At 39.2% G+C, this 15,266-nt stretch overlaps 1 protein-coding gene across 1 annotated transcript in view; it reads left to right on the forward strand.

Moving 5' to 3' along the window:
• Positions 1-14,393, forward strand: part of WAC (WW domain containing adaptor with coiled-coil) — a 57,711-nt gene extending 43,318 nt beyond the window's left edge. Inside the window, exons 11-14 of the mRNA XM_050333352.1 lie at positions 958-1,076; positions 7,758-7,944; positions 10,971-11,098; positions 12,915-14,393. Of these exons, the coding sequence (XP_050189309.1) occupies positions 958-1,076; positions 7,758-7,944; positions 10,971-11,098; positions 12,915-12,984 (504 nt within the window). The 3' untranslated portion in view covers positions 12,985-14,393. The remainder of the gene's footprint in view (positions 1-957; positions 1,077-7,757; positions 7,945-10,970; positions 11,099-12,914) is intronic.
• Positions 14,394-15,266: the final 873 nt, after the last annotated feature.

Here is a 15,266-nt window from a genome sequence, read left to right on the forward strand (position 1 = left end):
TAATCTACACCAATGTGATGTCAGCAAATGCCAGACAGGCTTCATGATTTGTTTCTTGTCTTCATGGATCTCTGGAACCCATTTTATTCTTTGCTCCCTCCCTCTCAAAATTGTTAGCTTGGTTTTGCAGAGGGGGATACATTTTGAATCTGTTCCTCTCTTGTACATACGTCAAGTTGACTGAGGTATGCAAAGCGTTGGGCAAAAACAAGCATCTTGAACATCATTTAGTGTAACTTAGACATTAGTATGTCACCAAACTTTTCATCCTACTGTAGATCAGAAATTCACAGAAGAAAGTCTGTGTCTCACAGCTGGTGACTCAGTCTCTTGTATTGAATATGTTCTACAAAGGAAAAGCAGGAAGCTACTGGTGACTAAAATTAGTCATTCACGAGTTGAGAACTGACAGAACAGTTAACGGGGGAGTCGCAGACTGATAAATATGCTTTCAATTTTCTTCTCCATTTCTGGTAGAGATGTTATAATGTGGTTGTGATATAATTCTACTCTTGGCACTGTGTAATGTATTTTCAAGTAGGAAACTCTTTAATTTTTAAATGAAAATTTTTATTTGGATAATGGACAACTCTTCCAAGGTTGAAAATGAGCTTGGTGCTCGGTGGCAGATATGGTGAAAAGTGATACTGTGTTGAAGTATTTTACCTAATAAACTTGCAATATTTTGACAGGTCAGGTGATCTAAATTTGCTTCTGTTATGGCCATTAAGTACTCTTTCTGTTTTAGAAAATAAAGCTCTCTGTCACAGCTGTGGAACTAGAGATGATTTAAAAAAAGAAAACACCTGATGAAGAGAATAAAAATTCTGTCAACAAATGACCTTATATAATAAAAACCCCCACCAGTATTGTAATTTTTAATTTCCATGGTTTTCTGTGGTTCTTTCACTTGCTCTTTACTGTGGAGGAAATCTAATAAAGTTTTGAACTTTCCAGGTTGCTACTCCAGGTGTTAAACAAGGACCAGCTTCCCAGGCAGCACCTCAGCAGCCGGTAATAGCTGACAAGCAGGCAGGTCATGAACCTGCCTCTCCACGAAGTCTTCAGCGTTCAAGGTACATTGAAACACTTCTGTCCTCATTTTTTTCCTCTGGATCAATGTGTGTTGTATATGTTGCAGTCTGTGGACTCTTCTCTGGCCTGTTTATTGAACATACTATTTAACTTTGTTGCTACTGAGAAGATGCACCTAAATATCTTCGTTACAGATAATGTGGTAGGTTCTTCATTTTAGAATAATCACAAGAGTTCCATTCACAGAAGCAAAACAGAATTCATATTTGTGCTCTGTCACTCTGGAGTCAGAGAGGATTTGTTGAGTGATTCCTTGTATTGTGATTTCTGAGTTTGGAGGTTTTGCTTCTCTGTGCAACTATGGAATTAAATGCTGTATTCTGTGTGATTTTCTTAGCATTAGATGTTTGTGGTGTCTTACTGTAGTGTAATTTGATTTTTAAACTTACACGAATTTTTATCAGGTGATTTTACTGCTTTAGTGAAAAACATCAAAGATTAAGAAAGTTCCACAAATGCTTTTCCTTGACCAGAGTTTGTTGTCAACATTGCAGCCTATTCAGATGTTGCAGGATACGAATATTAAACCCAGATTCTTGTAAATCAGTGGTTAAGAATCTGTATCATTTGAAGTTTTTCTTTTGGGAAGATGGGCTCTTCCTAGTGTTGGATGCTGTGCATTTTGTGATATCAGTTCCAGGGACTTTAATCAAAGATCTGTCAGAAGATCCCTTTATGATGGAGTCGTGGTGTGGAAGTGTGGCACAAGGAAGTTGCAGGTTGACTTTTTTAGAAGTTCTGTAAATCTACAGTTTTAGAAGTTTTGTAAATCGCTTTTTGAAGTGTTGTACTTAAAAGCTGCATTTTAAGAGTGGTTGAATAAGGGGTGTGCTATGCTATTAAAAAAGCAAAGAAACAACACTCTTTCATTGTCAGCATACCTGAAGCTGCATAGTGGTGCTTTCCAGATCGTAAAATAGTGAGGTCCTTTTGTCTGCCTCCTGGAACTAATAACAAAGGGTACCTTTGTCTGTGTGTCATCAATGCACTAACTTATTGGATTTTCAAATCGTTGTTGGTTTTGCCTGTTTTGTGGGGAGAAGGGATCTGGTTTGTGGTTTGGGATTTTTGGGTGTTGGATTTTTGTTTGCTTGGCAACTCTGTCCAAGTAACTGACTGTACTGGAGACCCTGTGATATTGATCAGTTTGAAATGGAAGCAAGTCAGAATTTTTTGAGTTTTTAATGTTGGATATTTTACAGACACTTGATTCCAATCTTTGTCAGGTTACAAACCTACAACTCATTTCTCTCTTTGAGGAGAATAAAGACAAAGTGTATCAAATCCAGTCTCTAGTAATTAAAGATGGAATTATGGATGTTTAAACCTTTCTGAATTACAGTACCAGAAGTAAAATTATACTTTGCAGCATTCTAAACCTTTTTTGAGGAGTAGTGAGGTTTGGGGGCACAGCTCTCAGTCACAGACCCTTCTGTTCTTTGCTCGTCATCCTTTCCCCATAGGAAATTGCCCTAAGAAAGATAGTCTTATCCTTGGAAACATTCACCATGATCTGGAGTCTGTATAAGTTGATACTGGTGAGCTTTTGGCTTGCTAATCCATACCCCACCCTTCTGAGTATAGGACTTTCTGCTCTGACATAACCCTTACCCACACTGAGTTCCCTTTAGGGATCTGATGTCTCTTTCCAAACCATTGCTCCATTTGGCCACCAGCATTTTGGTGGAGAGAGCTGAGTTTGTCCCGGCAGCTGCACTGCTGCAGCAGGGGGGTTGTGCAGGTCCAACCATCCCCTAGTTGAGGGGGAGGCAGGGCAGGAGGGAGTGTGGGGACAGTACGAGAGATACTGTGACAATGTGAGTATTGTATCCTGTACCACATGAATACACCTTTTGACTGGTATGTCGTGCATCATGAGTTCATGTGTTTCAGTTTGCTTTGGAAGTGCCTCATTTGCAAAAAGTGGAAGATTAAGGAACCAGATGACTTGGAAAAACCTGTGCAACTGGTATTTTTTGCTGTTGAGTGCAGTGGAGTTGAATGAAAGTGGACTGGCTCAGGTGTAGATTTACTTTCTGTAAAAGCTTTCCTGTGTCCAGGCAGTATTTCTGAATTGATATAGGACAGATTATTCCTCAGGAGGTGAAAGCAGTCAGTTGGATTTGGGACTGCTCTTGGGGGCTAATGTCCTTTACTTGTATAAGAGTAAACAACAGCTTAGCAACCTGAACTGTGGACAGATGGTCCAAAATCTTTTCAGCTCTTTGTGAATTAAGGTTACATTTTTCTGCACATTAAATACAGGTTAATTGTGCAGACGTTAATAACAACTACATTCCCTTTGCACTTACTATTATTAAAATTCTGATGTGCATGGAGATTAAATTATTTTTAACTTGTTGGGGAGGAAACACTGTCTAAGAAATACCTGAGTAGCTATTGCTGACTTTAAAGTTGTGAACATATCAGCCGTGGAAGTTAGGAGGTTAACACAATGCAGGTATACAGCAAGTCTGTCAGAGATTATTCCAAAGACATGCCACGAATTATGACTGCTTTAAAAATGAAACTGTTTCTATAATTAATGGTTTCATCAGGTTGGTAGTTTCTTTTTGTTTCCAGAAAGGACTGGGAACCTTTTTCCTTTATCATGGAAAAGTGCTGGAGGGAGAAGATGTTTCATTCCGTCTTTCGTAGGTTGTAAGATACTGTAGTTTGTAGTAGTGTATTTCAGAACCATCCTGTCCTCGTACCCTTGTACAGATGTTTTTACCTCTCTGGAGGCATTCCATTATCTGTGGCATAGTCAGTCTTTAACTAAGCTAAGGCAGGTGTTTGCCTTTAGTTGAAGCATTCAAAAATACAGCGGTAAGTTTGGAACTACCATTGCTGCATTCATAGCTCCCCCTGCTGTTAACACAGCAGTGCTGGAATATCTTGTGACAGTATGTTCTAGTCATAATTAAAGTACAGCTTTATTTTTGAGAAACACACAGATTTTATTTATTTTTCTGAAGCATTTTTGATGTGTTAGGTTGATTCCTTCCCCCCCCCGCCCTGATGAAGTAGGAGAAAGAGAAACCAGGTTGATAAACGGAGAGAAGACAAATCATAGAGGGAACTATAATACTGTTAGAACTAAGGAGTAAGTAAGCACTGAGGGTTATTCCTGAATTCTACTTAGTTAATAAAGGTAGCCTTTCTCTGCACCATCACTATGCTGATGCTATAAGAATACATAGAAACCCAGAATAATTTAAGTTGGATGGCACTTCTAGTTACCATCTACTTAGGTCCCAACTTAGAATAAGACTAGCAAGTTTGAATTACTAAGGGTGTTATTTAGGTGATTTTTTTTTTAAGTCTCTGAGCATCTTCTAATGTTTGACTACCCTTATGGTGATTTTTCTTTTATTTTTCCCCCATTCCTAATTAGAATTTCCCTTGCTGCAACTTGTGTCTCTGCCTCTTGTCCTATCACTGTGCATCTCTGAAAAGAGCCTGACTGACTCTGTCCCCATAAGTAGTAAAAATCTGTAAGAAGATCCTTCAGCCCCCTTTCTCTCAGCCTTCTCTTTTCCAGACTGAATAAACTTACAGCTTCTCCTGGTATGGCATGTGCTTCAGCCCTTAGTCACCTGTGTGGTCCTCTGCCAGATTCCTTTGGTGTAGCAGTTCAATTCTTGTCTGGTTTTGGGCTCCCTGCTATGCAGTGCTCCAGATAGTGTGAATCTCCGAAGCTCTGAAGAGAGGGGAGGAATAGTTTTCTTCAACCATACTCTTGCTAATACAGCCCAGCATGTGCTTGGCCTGACTCACCTTTAATTTGTCATCCAGGATCCCCAGGTCCTTTTCTGCCCACTCAGCCTGTGCTGTTCCATGGGTTGTTCCAGTATTGTTGCTCAGGTTTATTCCACCTCACATGCAGGACTCTGCATTTGCATTTTTTGAACTTGGTTCCTATTCAGGTACTTCTGAATAACAACCTCCCCTCCAGCAGATTGACTACTCCCCCCAAGCAGGTGTCATCTGCAGTCTCACTGAAAGTGCACTGTGTCCCACTGTGTGGGGTTTTAATAAAATGTTAAAGACTCTTGGCTCCAGTGTTGATCAGTCACTCTTTTGATTGGTCTTCATACTGCTGACTGCACCTTTGAGCCCAGCAGTTCATCTAGTTTTTTATCCACCATACACGTGAAATGTGGACTGGATAAGCGAACAGCTTGGCAGGTGGTGGCACAGGCCTTGCTGAAGTCAAGGAAACTGTCGCTGCTTTGCTCTTGTCCTCTGAGCCAGTCATCTCATCATAGAAGGCAGTGAGGTTGGTCAGGCATAATACCTCATTGGTAACTCTGTGGTGACTTTTTTAAATACCTTTTAGTCTTTTATGTAGCTGGAACCCCTTCCAGGAAGACTTGGTCCATAATTTTCCCAGAGACTAAGGTCAACTGGCCTGTAGTTCTCCAGGTTGTCATGCTTGTGCTTCTCAAAGATGGGTTTAACATTTGGAACTTTGCCTGCTCCCCATGCTTCTTCAAGGTGATGCTGCACCTGAGTTAGCTGGCCAGCTCCCTGACTGCTCTCGGGTGTCTGCTGCCTGGTTCAGATAGGTGTTCTCTTGGCTTAACTCCTGAACTTTGTCCTTTGCTGTAGGTAATACTTTGCATTCGCCAACTGCTGATGTGCTTGGGCTTGTGGGAGGTCTGAGCACAGACCATACCCATAAAAACCCAGCAAAAAAAACAGTTGCACTGTCCTAGCCTTTTTCATGTGTTTTTTTCTCTAGATCCCCTTGCCTTGTAGAGGGGAAAACCAGCTTGTTCCTTAACCTTTCATTTGCCCTTGATGTACAGCATTGTTGCAGTTGACCTTCTTGGCTACTTTCAACTGCACCTTAAAAATCTGAATACCTTTTTTCCTAATCAACTGAACATTTCTACAGTAAAGTGTTTGCAGGGTAAGTGCCATGGAAAGAAGTTAAACCAGTTACTGAAGAGAACACAGAACACTTTTTTCCCTTTTTTCCAAGGGGTGTAACTTTTGCAACTTCTGATGCCTAAAATCAAGGGAAATTTAATAAAGCACCTACCAAAATTTCTTTTTTTGTGCATGATATTTTTTTCATATTCTAAGGTTTTAAACAAGTTTGGGGATGCTGAAATGAATGAGGTTAAAGTCTTTGATGCTGCAGACCAGTGTGCTGTACCTAATTCCATAGAATCATAGAATGGTTTGGGTTGTAAAGGACCTTAAAGATCATCTAGTTCTACTGACCCTGCCATAGGCAGGGACACTTTTACTAGACCAGTTTATGAAGAACGCCATCCAACCTGGCCTTCAACACTTCCAGGGATGGAGATCCACAACTTCTCTGGGCAGCCTGTTCCAGTGCCTCACCACCCTTCCAGTGGAAAATTTCTTCCTAAAATCTACCTTTCTTAAGCTTAAGGCCATTCCCCCGTGTCTAATCACTACATGCCCTTGTGAAAAGTCCCTCTCCAGCTTTCTTGCAGGCCCCCTTTAGGTATAGGAAGGTGCTGTAATGTCTCCTTGGAACCTTCTCTTCTCCAGGCTGACCAGCCCTAACTGTCTCAGCCTGCCTTCATAGGAGAAGTGCTCCAGCCCTCTGATCAGCTTGGTGGCTTCTCCTCTGGCCTTGTTCCAACAGGGCCGTGTCAGACAGCCAGTTTGTTGGCTGTTTGTAATTCTTACTGCTGTAGTTCTTCAGAAGTATGAGTTGATTAGGATAAATGTCTGGGCATTGGACTACAAAGTTGCATTTTGTTAGGATGTTTTCAGTCCTCAAGGGAGTAGGTTAGGTGATGAATCAGGAGGCCCTTAAAATTTGATTTTCCTTCATAATACTTTCTTGTTACCTGCAAGTGATAGAAAGTTTTAAGAAACAGACTGTAATTATGGCCTGTGTTGAAAAGCTACTGCCAGTGGGAAAGTTGTTAGGAGTAATGTCTAAGTACTTCCACAGTTAGTACTACTATTTCTCAGTATATGTAGGGCCAAAAAACATCGTAACTGTGAGGTACCACCTCTGTTATGGTGAGTATGTTCCAGTAAAGCAGTCAAGTTGATGGTTACAAACATGCTGCTCCTGTGATGCTTCTGTTCTCCTGTGTGCCTTGAGTGAGGATGTACAGTGTCACAAAACCATCTAGGTGTTTGTATTTTGGCATTAGTAGTAAATGATTTTGCTCCTCATGTCTCAGATGGCTGTATTTTTAGATCAGGACATCAGACTTTGTTCTTAATGATTATTGCAACACTTGCCAATACTCTATTGAATATTTGACTCCCATCTGATACATCATTACTGAAAATCCTAGATTTGCAAGCTGTCTGAAGGAATAACATACATTTATGTATTCTCTATCCAACACTGAAATGTAGGCACAGCTTACATCTCTTGAACAGCTATCAGAGTTAAAAAACAGACCAAAAACACTAATCAAACAACAAAAAACCCCTACCAGTGCTATTAAATTGTAGCACTTAAACTGTTCCTACAAATGTAGGAGGTTTGTAGAAGAGTGGCACAGGTTTGGTCTACCAGAAGGATTTATTTGTGGTTTGAATGCTTTATGTATTTTTGTGCCTGGAAACAATGAATTTTCACTGGTTATTTCTCTGTAGGTTCACAGATGTTTTTAAATGCTCACTTTTTTTTTTTTTTTTATTTTTTCTTGTAGTAGTCAAAGAAGTCCATCACCAGGTCCAAATCATACCTCTAGCAGTAGTGCATCAAACTCAACACCTGCCCCGCAGAATCCATCTGTACGCCCCACCTGTTCATTGACACCTACGCTAGCAGCACACTTCAACGAAAACCTTATAAAGCATGTTCAAGGCTGGCCTGCAGACCACGCAGAAAAGCAGGTGAGTTTGCCTGTGCTTTGTTCCCTGTGAGAGTGCGTAACATGTAGCTTAAAAATTGCTTTTCTTACTCAGGTTGCTTGTTCTAGGAATTAAAAGTATTTAAAAAACCAAAACCCTGGTGCTTGTCCATAGCCAGGAAAGAGGAGAGGGAGGAGAGATTAGGCCAGACCTGCAGGTTTTACATGTGATTGCCTTTCAGCAGTTGAGTATTTTCAGTCTTGCTTAAAATTCCAGTGCTTTTGAATTTCAACAGATTTTTTTTAAAGTGATATTTTCATTATGTGGAAAATGTTATGAATTAGGTGACAGAGTTAAACTGTTTGAGGCTACTCCACAGTTTGAGTTACTGAGTTGTTAGCTGTACCCAGTGAAAAAGGTACTCTGCCTTGCTTGGTGTACCCAATTTTTAAGATAATGTGGAGGACTCAAACTGAATTTGGACTATTTTTACTTAATGGGAACCCAGTAGAATTGCCAACCATGTTTTGTAACTAACTGCATGAAACCTGTCCTGTTGTTGTAATATAAGGAACTGGATGAATGTCAGCTGCTTGGAATGTATTACTCCAAGGAGCTGTATTGGTTGTTGAATCTAGTTCAAGTCCTTTCACAGGCTGCCCTGTCTGCTGCAATTGGTTTGGGATGTCAATCTTACCTAGCCCAGTTTACTTTGGTCTTTTGAAGAGTGGTTGCATGCTGACACAAGCCTACACTGGAGATTTTGGGTGGTAACTTGTAAGATGACTGTTAAAAGCACAGTCTAGACTGATGCCCTCTTAGGGATTCTTGTTTCTTGTCATTGATTTTTTTAAAAATTTTAAGATGTTACCAACCTGTATTGAGTCAGACCACTGAGCCATTGCTGTGGAGTGTCTTTAAGGAAATGGTGCAGCACAGGCACTGCTCTCTATGGCCTTGGCCCGTAGTTTTAAAACTACTATTTTCACTATCTACTGAATTCACATATATCTTAAAACAGAAAATAGATTTATATAGTGCATAGGTTTTGAGAGTTTTTTTCCCTTGCTGGTAATAAAGAGATCAAAAAACTCAGCTAATGGTAGGCAGTCATGTACTCAGTTGGATACTTTTACCTTTGTGCAAATGTTACATGCTGTATTGTCCTGTCTGCTCTTTCAGATTATTTCACATGACAGTGTTGTTTATAGACTAGTTTTGAATAGTAACACTTGAGGCAGTAATGGAGATATTTGATACAAAAGAAAAAGTGAATTAAAAAGTATAGGTGCAGTATGTAGTGAAGAAGGTGAGATAGATCAGAGTGGAGAGACTAAAATATGCAGTGCCTTGATTTCTTCAGGTAGGTGGCAAGTGCATAGTGTAATTTAAAATTAGGATATAAAAGCACATGCCAGAGTAAATAAAAAAATAAATAAGTAAATAAATTAGATGAGCCTGGACAGGTATGTGCTAAAGCAGCCAGACTTGAAGAAATGTGCTGTGCAGTAATTAGTAGCTAAAATTATTCTTGAACCACTAGCAGTTATATCACACAACTCATAAAAAAGGCAGTTAATATGGAAAACTGATAAACAATCCAGTAATTGAAGTTGTCCTGGGAAGATGTGAAATTATGTCCTACTGGAGGCCAGGGTAGTCCTGGATGTTAACACAGTCCAGAAAAGCAATCTTGTAAAGTAGGGATTTAGTATACCAAGCGCTACTTTGAACTGGAGAAATGCCAGAAGCTGATGAAGACCTGTGCTAAATAACACTGGTTTTGGGAAGGAAAAAACAAGTATACAAGTACTTAAACAGATGCTGTGGATGAATCCCAGTAGGCAGCTAAGCACCACACAGCCGCTTGCTCGCTCTCCCACAGTGGGATATGGGGGACGATTGGAAAGGCCAAAGTGTGTAAACTCATGAGTTGAGGTAAAGGCGGCTTGGTGAGTAAAAGAGGGTGGGGGAAAGTGATGCAAAAGTAGTTGCTTACCAGCAGCCAGCCCTCCAGTTTTACTGCTGAGCATGACATTGTATGGTATGGAGTATCCCTGTGGTCAGTTTGTGTCAGCTGTCCCAGTTTTGTTCCCTCCCTGCCTATTGTCTGCCCATAACCTGTTTGCTGGGTGGACAGGGGGTCAGAGAGAAAAGGAGTAAAACCCTTGATGCTGTGTAGGTTCTGCTCAGAAATAGTTAAAACATTGATGTGTTTGCACTGATTTGGTCACAAATCCAAAACATGGCACCACATGGACTGCTATGAAGAAAATTAACTCCATCCCAGCCAGACCCAGTACAGCAGAGAATAACATTCCTAAACAGTAATGCTGCTGGGAAGGCTGTATTTGAAATAATTTTTGCCATGTGCCACTTGCAAGAAGTTCCCTTATTGCATTGTAGTACCCAGGACCTCAGAGTAATTATGCTGGTCTCCTTGGTGCTGTTGAGGAGTTCTCTGGAGTCATATCTAGTTCAGTGACAGGACTGCACAAATTGGGAATTGATAATAGGCCATGCCCTCTAAATTTATACTTCTGCCAGTCTCCAGTTGACTAAGTGGGGATATTAGATTAATGGAGTTTGTCTGGAAGAAAAGCTTGAAGAAGGTTGCAAAGGGTTTTTTCATGTATGAGGTAGCTGGAAAGTAGATGGCATTCAGTTAGTTTTGTCACTGTGGGTTAATTTAGTTGGGAGATTTAAGTTTGCCATTGACTTAACAGATGGAGAGTTTGAACTGCTCGAACAAGTTGCTTTGGAAACTCGGAGTCCTGACACATACTGTCTTTCAAGATGGTCAGGTAAACATTTGGTAGGACTAAGAAAATCTGAACTCTCCCTGCCTTAGCATAGGCCTGGGTTAGACAGTTTCTGGGCATCTGGGGTTGTTAATTTCTGATTCTAAATGGGCTTTCATAGAGAATTTAATGTACTGATTCAGTACTCTCTTGAAGTTAGAGTGCTTTGCTGTTCCAAGACACACTCATCCAGCAATCCTCTGGGTACAGCCAGTTGTTTCCAATGCATGATTCAAAATCCTAACCTTTAATGTGTAACCATTGCAGGCATCAAGATTACGTGAGGAAGCCCATAACATGGGAAGTGTCCATATGTCAGAAATTTGTACTGAATTAAAGAATTTAAGGTCTTTAGTTCGAGTATGTGAAATTCAAGCAACTTTGCGTGAGCAAAGGTAAGTGTGTGCTCTGTGTTCATTTTCAGTTTTCAGGGTGGTATTAGAACTCTCATTCTGGCATTGTTTCTCGTGAGTTCTGTTTATTGGTGACTTTGTAAGTATGCTGGTACTTGCTGCATTTGCAGGCTGTCTACTGTCTACATTCTACCTGTTCTCCACACAGACACCTCTTAGCCTCTGGTGGATAGAACCAGATACGCAACTTCTGTGGCTGTTTCCACTTGCATAGAAAAGTATCTTTGCAGATACTGCAGTGCATTACAGAAAACTGGCTAACTCTGTTTCAGCATGCATCTAGAATATCTGCCCATACATGATGCATGGATCACATAGGTACACGTCTACACAGTTTATGCTGGTCTGAAACACTGAGGATTATGTGAGAGACATCTGTTAGGTCTAAAGCAGGAGCAAGTTCGAACAGGTGTAGTTTATATCACAAGCTGAGGAAAAGATAATGTTTTGCTTATAGCAAAGTAGACTTTGTTTGCTTCTTAAGTCAGTAATAGCAGGTGTCTCGTGCATCTTTGAAGCCATACACAACCACACTGTAAGGACTGAAAACTTTAGTATTACAATACATGCTCAAACTTTTCACCAGTAGTCATGATCCTGAATCTGCTGTCACACTCAGTTTCCCTTCTGAGAGATGTTATCCCACCTATTAAGTCACACTGCAGTTTGAACAGTGATTCTGATTTACTATTTGAAGCTGACTTAGTAGCATTGCATGATGTTTAAATAGCTACCTTTATCCTAGAAGCTCTTACATTTTGGCAGTTAGTAAAACAATGGTCTAGAAGCACGCTATCATATATTTGTAGATCTTTCCTGATAAAGAATTGAAAATATCCATTCTTTCTGAAGTTTTATTTCATGACTTCACTACATAAATCACAATTTTCATAGCGTATTTAATGAACTGCTTGGTTTCTTACAGGGTTCATTTCCTAAGGTGTCACTTCTGTTTCTGAGCGAGCATTTGATCTGAAATAACATGTCAAATGTCGTTGTTCAGCTCACTAAGTAGCATCTTGTTTCTTGTACACTGTGTATCCTTAAACTGTCAGTGAATAAGGATTATTATGACTTTGAATCTATGGTAACATGTATCTTTTATTTTTGCTGCAATCCCAAAGATGAGGAATACATGGCATAAGTAACAAGTTGATGGGGGGAGGCTTTTGCAAAGGATGGGATTATCAAAGGCAATACATTTGAATGATGTTATTATTTCTGTACTTCTGCACAGAAGAGAACTATTTAAATTTCTCCTGAGGAGGAACTTAATCTCTAGGCAAAGCAAATACGTCGTTTTAATCATAACTGAGAGCATGTGAAAAGGCACTTTTCATTGATTGCTATATTTTATATGCCCATACCTTTAAGTTAAATGGTTTTTTTCAGCGTGTCTATTTTAGTAATTTTTCACCTACTTTTCAGTAGAAAATTCATTTTTACTGAACTGGCCACATATTTGAAAAATGTTCTATAAAAGTCTCTGAACTGGATGCTTTTTCCTGATTGATTAAAGTTGCTTTGGACTTTATAGAATATTCACATGAAACTTAAAAGGCATAATGAAATAGAACAATTTTGGAACTCAGGTTTCAAATACACCAGGTCTCTGTGCATCTGCATACAATGTTTGGAAGTTATTGAACAGATTGGGAATTAACTTAATATCTGAATTTTGTTAGTGGAGCTAAAGAACTTGTTATCTTTCACTGAGATTGCTGAAGTACTTATGTAGATGTTCAATATATCTGTATAATGGAAATGTTTATACTAATTTATTTCTTTTCTCTTACAGGATACTATTTTTGAGGCAACAAATTAAAGAACTTGAAAAGCTAAAGAATCAGAATTCCTTCATGGTGTGAAAAGTTGTAAACAATTGCACATGGTTTTGAGTACAGGAACTATTAAACTGATGCCCAGTCTTAACACTTTTGAGCTGCATTTGAGTAGACTTTGGACCGTTGAGCTGGGCAGAAAAAAAAAGTTGACATGGGGAAGGGGACAGGAGGGAGTCAAATTCAGGGGAAAGATACAAGAATGATTTGTAAAACCCTTGAAATGTAGATTTCTTGTAGATGTATTCTTCACGTTGTAAATATATTTTGTAGAGTGAAGCCATGGGAAGCCATGTGTATCAGAGCTTAGACATCCAAAACTAATCAATGCTGAGGTGGCTAAATACCTAGCCTCTTACATGTAAACCTGTCTGCAAAATTAGCTTTCTTTTTCTTTTTTTTTTCTTTTTTTTTTTTTTAGTTAATTTATCGTTCAAAGATTTTTCATTTCCTAAAATTCAATGCAAGCGCCAGGCGATCTGTGTCTAAGGCTGCAACAGTTTGGGCAATGTACAAATTACCACGAAACAATTGTTTCCACACTTGCACCGAGTCAAGAGCAGTGCTTCTCCATTTCTGTTTTACAGAGAAATGTTTTTCATCTTCTGTGTTCCATTTCCCCATGAAATCCTAAATCTGATTTTATCAGCTTTTTAATGCTTCTAATTTTCTCTTTTCTTAAGGCACTGTTGCTATGGCACTTTTTCTATAATCTTTTCATTCCTGTGTACAGTAGCTTAAAATTGCAGTGATTGAGCATAACCCACTTGTTTGTATAAATTATTGAAACGTATTTCCATTTGCACCCTGTAAGAATGGACTTATAGTACTGCTGGGCATGTGTGCTGAAAGTACATTACTTGCTCAAATATAAGGAAATAGCCCAATGAACATGTTAACATGGTTGTGGGAGGGGAAAGAGGAAAAAAAAAAAGCTAGTCAGATGTGAATTGTATCTGTTGTAATAAACATGTTAAAGCAAAGAAACACTGGTTTTCATTTCCTTTGGTCAACACATTAAAATTTGGTCTGTTTGGGGACTCTTTATTAGAACTGTTCTTGTTGAACATTTTTGTACTTAAATAATTCCTCAAGGGAGGTTTTGTTTAAAACTTGTAAACAGGAAAATGTGTATAAAATATTTAATGAAATATAAAATTCAACAAGAATGATTTAAGACACCTCCCCGAAAGTTGTCATATGTTAACTCCTGGTTTACCTGTCTTGATATTATGACATTTCATTTTGAAGGATGTTTGTGTTGTAGCTAACTGTTTAAGTCTGGTGCTGACTGCTGTTCTTAACCATCACAAAACGCTGAATTTGTGTAATTGGAGCAACCCACCGTTTGAAAATGGTGGCAAAGCTCAGCTTTGTATATTGTTTCCTAAAGTATATTAAAAATAAAAAAGAAACTATTGCTACTACAAAATAAACGTGACTTTTTCTTTGCTTAAAAACAACAGAAGGAGTGATGGCAGTACTAGTTTAATATTTGTGGAGGTGTATATGTCACAGCAGTCTGTTAAGTAGGAAAGATTGTAGGGGATGGATTTTAAAAAAGAATGCTAAAGGTGTTGGCATGTGATGCGGTGCGTTGTCTTTCTACAAATACTTCCAGCACCAGAAATGTCACTTGATTTTTGTGTTGAGTGAGCTTGGACTACTTTTAAAATGAGGTTTTCATCAGTGGAAGCAGAATGCTCTGACCTAACAAGACATTGCAGATGGAGCAAGTTGAAATACCGAACTAACAACAACAATGGAAAATCAGGATAGATGAACTTGTAATTCTTCACTTTTTAACCTAGTACATGCTGTTGTGTTTCATATCATGCAAATGTTTGATTTTTCTCAGAAAATGGGAGTAATCTTGAACATACGCTGTTTCTGCATCCCAAGGCTGAGTGACAGAAGGCTTCCTGAGACTCTTGTATTTGCCTTACATCCTCTGTCATGTGATGCTCATGTTGCCCACGTGTAGGGAAGTAGCATGTGAAATGCATGGATGTACAAGGGATCTCTCACCACTCGTTGTCCTTAGTTCAGGCATTTTGCTGCTTAGTTTCTTGCTGAGACAAAGATTGCTTCTGTCTTAATAGATACGTTGCATCTCTTTAATATATTTAAATATAATCTATGTGAGCTAGAAAGCTTATTTTATTTCCTTTTGACTCTACACCTGTAAGTCAAATCAAGTGAAATTCCCCTGGATCAAACCTTTTCCTAGGCAGGTGTTCAGAAGATGTTTATTGGAGCAGTGGGATGTGTTTTCTGTATCAACTACATAGTATAGGTGGTCAAGGAAA

This window comes from Myiozetetes cayanensis, unplaced genomic scaffold (genome assembly GCF_022539395.1).
Source record: "Myiozetetes cayanensis isolate MyiCay16 unplaced genomic scaffold, myiCay2020 scf1, whole genome shotgun sequence".
Lineage (NCBI taxonomy): Eukaryota > Metazoa > Chordata > Aves > Passeriformes > Tyrannidae > Myiozetetes > Myiozetetes cayanensis.